Genomic DNA, 6,906 nt, shown 5'->3' with positions numbered 1-6,906 from the left:
TTGACCATAAGTTTGGTCATCATTCCTGTATCACTCAAATTTTATTTAGTGACACTCTTGCAAAATGCCTTCAGACATTTTACAATGTTAATATAATCAGCAAGATAGTATTACAGCATCTCACTTCACCTCTGGTTGCAACATAATCATTGAAATGCATGAAGACAAATTGCTCCCAAAAAAGTATAAACAGAATTGAAATTAGGTCTTCAACATGCAACCCTACATACCTAGGTCAATCAATTAGATTTACACCTAAAAGGAAAGGAAGAAAAAAAAGCTGTTACACAGCCCAGTGTAATTCTTCACTGATATTAACATCTGGTTTACATGATAAGCAACCACTCAAATTTACAAGAAGACAACCCAGTGCACTATTGAACATTTTATACAGTTAATTACATTTCACATCAAGAACCCAGGTATCACAGCCTGTACAAAGACACAAGCTGACATTCTCTACAGGACAGAGTCTCACACACAATTATATAAACATGAGTACTGAACAGAAGCTTCAGTCACTTTCTCCTCATGTGTGCTTGTCAAACAGGTACTCTCCCAGGCCATTCTCAGGGACTTCCAGTCTCTTCAGGTTGGTGATGTGGTCACCAAGCTTCTTGATCATCTTCACTTGTTCATCCAAGTAGTGGGTCTCCAGGAAGTCACACAACTAAGAAAAAGGGAAACTAGTTAAGACAGAGCAGATATCAAGGAATATTGGAGCTTACCCCTCAGGAGTTTGGATGTTAATCATCTTGAACTGGAGGAGTTAAGTGGTGCAATTGAAATCAATGGAATTACTGGATCATTTAGATTAAACTTGTGCACAATAGTTGCTGGGACACATGTACTAGTCAATGTCCACAATAGACCGACCTCCTGTCCTTTCCGACCCCACTCACCCCCCCACAGAAAAACCCTGAAAATCCTTACACAATACCACAAATCCACACGAGGCACATTATATGGACAAGGCCACTCCATGACCTGAACCTTTAATCACAGGAACAAGTAGTGATGACTCTGCATGGGACCTCCCTTTATATACCTGGATGACCAGGTGAGGAATGTCTCCGACAAGTTCACCCACTGTGGTCAAGGTGCGCATTTTACATATATTCAGTATTGCAGTGTTGTTACATACATGACAAAACCCACCCCAACATAAAGCTCTTGGGCAGAGATCTTTTGAAACGGCTCAAGGATAGCAAGGTTCCACTACCTCCAACTTATCCAGAAACCTACATGAGGTACTTACATGAGGGTCAGTACTCCCAGTGGAGAGTTTGTGCCGATCCAGCAGACTCTGGTTCACATTCTTCTCCATCTGCAGAGCTCTCTGCATCACCTCCAAACCATTGCTCCACTCATCCTGCTCTGCTTTCTGAAGAAAGTCAGTTCCTTGACAATGGATTAAACAAAACACAAATATTGAAGGAAATTAGGGATGAAAATATATATCAGAAGTCTAGGATACCATGAACCAATGTGTTAGAATATAGAATTACTGCATTAAGCCATCAACCACTGGAGTCAAATTGAAGGTGAATAGCAGATGGTTTTAAGGGGAAACTAAATAAGTACATGAGGTAAAAAGAAATAGAAGGATCTGTTGCTAGATAAAGCAAGGTGGGAGCAGATGTTTGGAGCCTGATCACTGGCAGAGACCAGTTTGTCTGAATGGCTGGTTTCTGTGCTGTAAATTGGAACCAACTGCTTTAGAATGTATTGGGAGCAATCAGACTAAGGGGAGCCAGACAGAAGGCACCTCATTTATTGAGCCAAACCTTGACATCCACCAAGATGATTCAGCCACCACACCGATTCTGGAATTCCATCAGTTTCTCAGCATGCTCACGTTCCTCATGTGACTGCTCCTTGAAGAACTCAGCAAAGTGACGCAGGGCATCATCATCCTGATCAAAGTAGAAGGACTGCGGAGAGATCAGAAAATTGGTTGGGTATCACATGGCAGATCTATTATTGTCACTATTGTACATAAAGCCAAACTCAATTTTGCTTCCTTCAAATAATTCAAAGTCTCCCTGAATTTCCATGTACAATATTACACAAGCTAGCACCAGCCTACCGACTCCACTAATGTGGTGGAATGAATAATCCCCTAGCAATAGGGAAACTGGCTAATGGAAAATCAAAAGTGATTGGCGAAAGGATGAGGACCAGAGGTAACCTTTTTTTTTTTTTTTTTTAAATGCATGGGCAGCTTGAAAGGATGGTGGAAGTAAATTAAATGGCAATATTTAAAACAAAGACTTAATACGGACAAATCTGCAGGGCTATGAGATCAAGCAGGGGAGCGAGACGAGTTGGATAGCTCCAACCAACAGTCAGCACAGGCATGATGGGCCAAATGGCCTCCTTCAGTGCTGTAGTATCCCATGGTTATCAATTCAGCTTTGTTAGAACAAGCTCAAAACCATATCCTTAATCTTGAACCCTATATGCAATTATAGGTTTAGAAATTAGTGAAAGATTATTAACAGTACCACTGCAATCATGGTTTATTGAAACCAATCTATTGTGTACAGGCTAGCCAAGGGGCACTACTGGAACTAGAAGTAAAGTAAAGTAGCGATTTAGTCACAGTGCATAATTCACATAGTACATCTGGCCCAAGTGTTACTGGCTACATTCATCCTGTGGAACCAAAACTAAGCAGCATTCATTTTGCACCTACATCACTAAATATCAAGGCATTCCAGCAGACAACCATTACCACCCCTCAGAGTTTGAGGTCAGGGGAAGCAGAGGGGTTGAGGGAGAGTTCCACCAAATTGGGGGAAACATGGCTGAAGGCTTTACCACCAATAAAATCAAAAGGGAGTTTGAGAAAAGACAGAAGTGCAAAAACTGGTACCTAAAGCGAGGAGGTCAAGAGCATTAGGAACAGGAGTAGGCCATTAAGCCCCTCAAACCTGTTCCACCATTCAATTTGGTTAGATTTGCAGCTTAACTCCATTTATCCACCAAACAATTAGGAAAGCAAATGGTATGTTGAAATCTAATTCCTTTGTAACAAATGTTGAGTAAAGAAGTCTTGCTACAATTATACAGGGATTGGTGAGGACACACCTAAAATACATAATATAAGAATTAGGAACAGGAGTAGGCCATCTAGCCCCTCGAGCCTGCTCCGCCATTCAACAAGATCATGGCTGATCTGGCCGTGGACTCAGCTCCACTTACCCACCCGCTCCCTGTAACCCTCAATTCCCTTATTGGTTAAAAATCTATCTATCTGTGCTTTGATTACATTCAATGAGCTAGCCTCAACTGCTTCCCTGGGCAGAGAATTCCACAGATTCACAACCTTCTGGGAGAAGAAATTCCTTCTCAACTCAGTTTTTAAATTGGCTCACCCGTATTTTGAGGCCGTGCCCCCTAGTTCTAGTCTCCCCGACCAGTGGAAACAACCTCTCTGCCTCTATCTTGTCTATCCCTTTCATTATTTTAAATATTTCTATAAGATCACCCCTCATCCTTCTGAACTCCAACAAGTAAAGACCCAGTCTACTCAATCTACCATTATAAGGTAACCCCCTCATCTCCAGAATCAGCCTATTGAATCGTCTCTGTACCCCCTCCAAAGCTAGTATATCCTTCCTTAAGTAAGGTGACCAAAACTGCAGGCAGTACTCCAGGTGCAGGCTCACCAATACCCTGTACATTTGCAGCAGGACCTCCCTGCTTTTGTACTCCATCCCTCTCGCAATGAAAACCAACATTCCATTTGCCTTCCTGAACCTGCTGCAACTGCAAACTAACTTTTTGGGATTCATGCACAAGGACCCCCAGGTCCCTCTGCACCACAGTATGTTGTAATTTCTCCCCATTCAAATAATAGTTCCTTTTACTGTTTCTTCCCCAGCCCCCCCTCATCCCCAAAAGGTGGATGACCTCACATTTTCCAACATTGCATTCCATCTGCCAAACCTTAGCCCATTCACTTAACCTATCTAAATCTCTTTGCAGCTTCTCGGTGTCCTCTACACAATCCGCTTTTCCAATAATCTTTGTCTCATCTGCAAATTTTGTTACACTACCCTCTGTCCCCTCTTCCAGGTCATCTATGTATTTGTAAACAGTTGTGGTCCCAGCACCGATCCTATGGCACACCACTAACCACCGATTTCCAATCCGAAAAGGACCCATTTATCCCGACTCTCTGCTTTCTATTCGCCAGCCAATTCTCTATCCATGCTAATACACTTCCTCTGACTCCGCGTACCTTTATCTTCTGCAGTAACCTTTTGTGTGGCACCTTATAGAATGCCTTTTGGAAATCTAAATACACCACATCCATCAGTACACCTCTATCCACCATGCTTGTTTATATCCTCAAAGAATTCCAGTAAATTAGTTAAACATGATTTCCCCTTCATGAATCCATGTTGCATCTGCTTGATTGCACTATGCCTATCTAGATGTCCCGCTATTTCTTCCTTAGGTGATAGCTTAAAGCATTTTCACCACTACAGATGTTAAACTAACCGGCCTATAGTTATCTGCCTTTTGTCTGCCCTTTTTTTAAAAAACAGAGGCGTTGCATTAGCTGCTTTCCAATCCGATGGTACCTCCCCAGAGTCCAGAGAATTTTGGTAGATTATAACAAATGCATCTGCTATAACTTCCGCCATCTCTTAATACCCTGTGTACAGTTCTGGTTTCCTGACCAAACAAAGGACATACTTGCCTTAGAGGTGGAACAAAGGTTCACTCAACTTGTTGCTGGAATGAGGAGATGGCTCTATGTAGAGAGATTGAATAGACTGGGCCAATGTTCTAGAGTTTAGTAGAATGAGGTGCAAATCTAATTATACAAAATTCTTAAGGGGCTTGACAGGGTGAATGCAGAAATAATGTTTGCCCTAACTGGGGAAATCTAGAACCAGGGGGTTACAGTCTGAGAATAAAGGTGTTGGCCATTAAAGACTGAGAGGAGTTGAAATTTCTTCACTCAGAGGGTGATGATTTATGGAATTCTCTACCCCAGAGGACTGTGGATACTCAGTCGTTGAGTATTTTCAAGACAGAGGTCAATAGATTTTTGGGAATGAAATAAATTATGGTCTATGGGGATAGTGCCAGAAGGTGGCATTGAGGGAGAAGATCAGCCAAATGGCCGACTCCTATTTGTTATATTCTAATTCCTTGATACCCTTACCCAACTAAAACCTTTTCCAGGCAATCACAACCTTGGGTGGGTAGAATGTGGGAAGCAGGGAGGAGAGAGAGAGAGAGAGAGAGAGAGAGAGTATATGTTCCAGTCTACCACAAATGAGAAAAATTGCTTCCCGACTTCCCTCCTAAATGGTCTGGTTCTAATTTGAAGACTGATTCCCCTCATTGCAAAAAGCAAGGTAGGGAAAGGCCATGGAGTGATTTAGAAATGAGGATAGGATGCAGGGTGTATTCCAAATAAACTTCAACTACAAGCTCACAAGAGCCCAGGAAAGAAAGTCATTATGATTCTCCAAATATGGCTCAGGTACTGCATGGAACAGAGAGGCAGTTTGTTAAAGAATACACAAGGTGATCATTTCTATTATAGTATAGATTTAACAAATGAATTCACTGTGCATCAAGTGAGGGGTGCACAGAATATAGTAAATTCACATTGCAGAGGTTCCATTGTGAAGTGCTCAGAAATATAAGACTCACCATGGAGAGATAAACATAGGAGGAACAGAGCTCCATATTGACCTGCTGGTTAACAGCAGCCTCACAGTCCTTGTGGTAGTGCTGACACACTTGAGAAGCCATCCTAATTTGCTTTTCCAAAAATCTGAGCCTGGTTGAAGCAAGAAGCTGGGAACTAGTTAATTCCAAACTCCTGTATTTATACTGCTGGATAATCCAGGGCGGGACCGCCCAGCTGTGAGTGACATTCCTCAATACCCAATCACAAGTTGCAGCCTCTGTCAGAGCACCAATCAAGTGAAGGGAGGCGGGGCCATGACTCCCAGAGCCAGTCATGAACTTTGAAGAATGAGCATCATTGTTTGACCCTTCTTTTTGCCGGCAACTGTCAATTTAAAGTCAAGCATGGTCCCCCTGTTTAAAGGCACACAACTATCTTTGTTGAAATTAAAAATCAAGTGCCCCCTGATTAAAGGGGGTGCACACTCCAAAAACTTTTCAAGTGTCCCTTTTTTTTTAGGGCATTGAAACACAAATTATACAAGTGACCCTTGGCTAAAAGTGTGGGGTGGGGGGCCACTAAAACCGGCACAGTAAACGAATTAAACTTTAAACAACAGTAATCAAATTAAAATTTGGTTTCCAGGGGTGATAATGCACTCCAGTCCCTTCGGCGCCCACCTCTCACGGAAGGCCGCGAGCGTACCGGTGGACACCGCGTGCTCCATCTCCGGTTGTGAACGTAGCCGTGGAAGAGAGGCGTGCAGTCGGGCCGAACGACGAACTCAAACGCCCGCTGGCCGGCCTTGTTGATGGCCCACTTGCCCAGATTAGTTGAATCCTCCGTTGTTTGTGAGTCAGTGTCTTTTTAATAGTTCTGCATGGTTCAGTGGGTTGGTCATTTTCAGGTATCTGTGGATGCAACATCCAAAGACAGAGCAGTGAGTCTGCAAAGCAACCGACAGCGGGTCAGGTGAATGGACAGTGTATGTGAGGAATGTGACAAGCTCAAGTGCTCAGATACTCCATCACTTCCAAGTTTAGTGAGCACCTGTACACACAGGAGCTAGAATGTGGTGCGGACCATGGGACTTTGAGTTCTTGTTATGTTACCATGACATTTTACAAGCAATGAAATGGACTGCAGTCTAAAAAGGAAGAAAGACTTGCATCCGAATATCTCCTTGCACCTGAACTTCATTGTGGCAGCCTTGGGAACGCTTATCCTCTTAGAAAGAAGAAAGA

At 42.8% G+C, this 6,906-nt stretch overlaps 1 protein-coding gene across 1 annotated transcript; it reads right to left on the bottom strand.

Moving 5' to 3' along the window:
• Positions 1 to 529: 529 nt before the first annotated feature.
• Positions 530 to 5,784, bottom strand: LOC139262558 (ferritin heavy chain, oocyte isoform-like). Its single transcript, XM_070877722.1, has 4 exons — positions 5,683 to 5,784; positions 1,859 to 1,934; positions 1,259 to 1,401; positions 530 to 670 (listed from the first exon to the last, which is right to left on the bottom strand). Exons 1-4 carry the CDS (start codon positions 5,782 to 5,784, stop codon positions 530 to 532), a joined length of 462 nt encoding a protein of 153 aa, XP_070733823.1.
• Between the last annotated feature and the right edge of the window lie 1,122 nt (positions 5,785 to 6,906).

Source organism: Pristiophorus japonicus, chromosome 4, assembly GCF_044704955.1.
Source record: "Pristiophorus japonicus isolate sPriJap1 chromosome 4, sPriJap1.hap1, whole genome shotgun sequence".
Taxonomy (NCBI): Eukaryota; Metazoa; Chordata; class Chondrichthyes; family Pristiophoridae; genus Pristiophorus; species Pristiophorus japonicus.
Note: the sequence above shows the minus strand (reverse complement) of the source record. Positions and strands in the feature narration are given on the sequence as shown.

Coding starts and splice junctions, on each gene's coding strand:
- LOC139262558 (XM_070877722.1), bottom strand. CDS start 5,784: ATGGCTTCTCAAGTGTGTCAGCACTACCACAAGGACTGTGAGGCTGCT. Junction 1,935..5,682: donor CCTATGTTTATCTCTCCATG/GTGAGTCTTATA, acceptor ATCTCTCCGCAG/TCCTTCTACTTTGATCAGGA. Junction 671..1,258: donor CTGGGAGTACTGACCCTCAT/GTAAGTACCTCA, acceptor CCTTTTTCTTAG/TTGTGTGACTTCCTGGAGAC.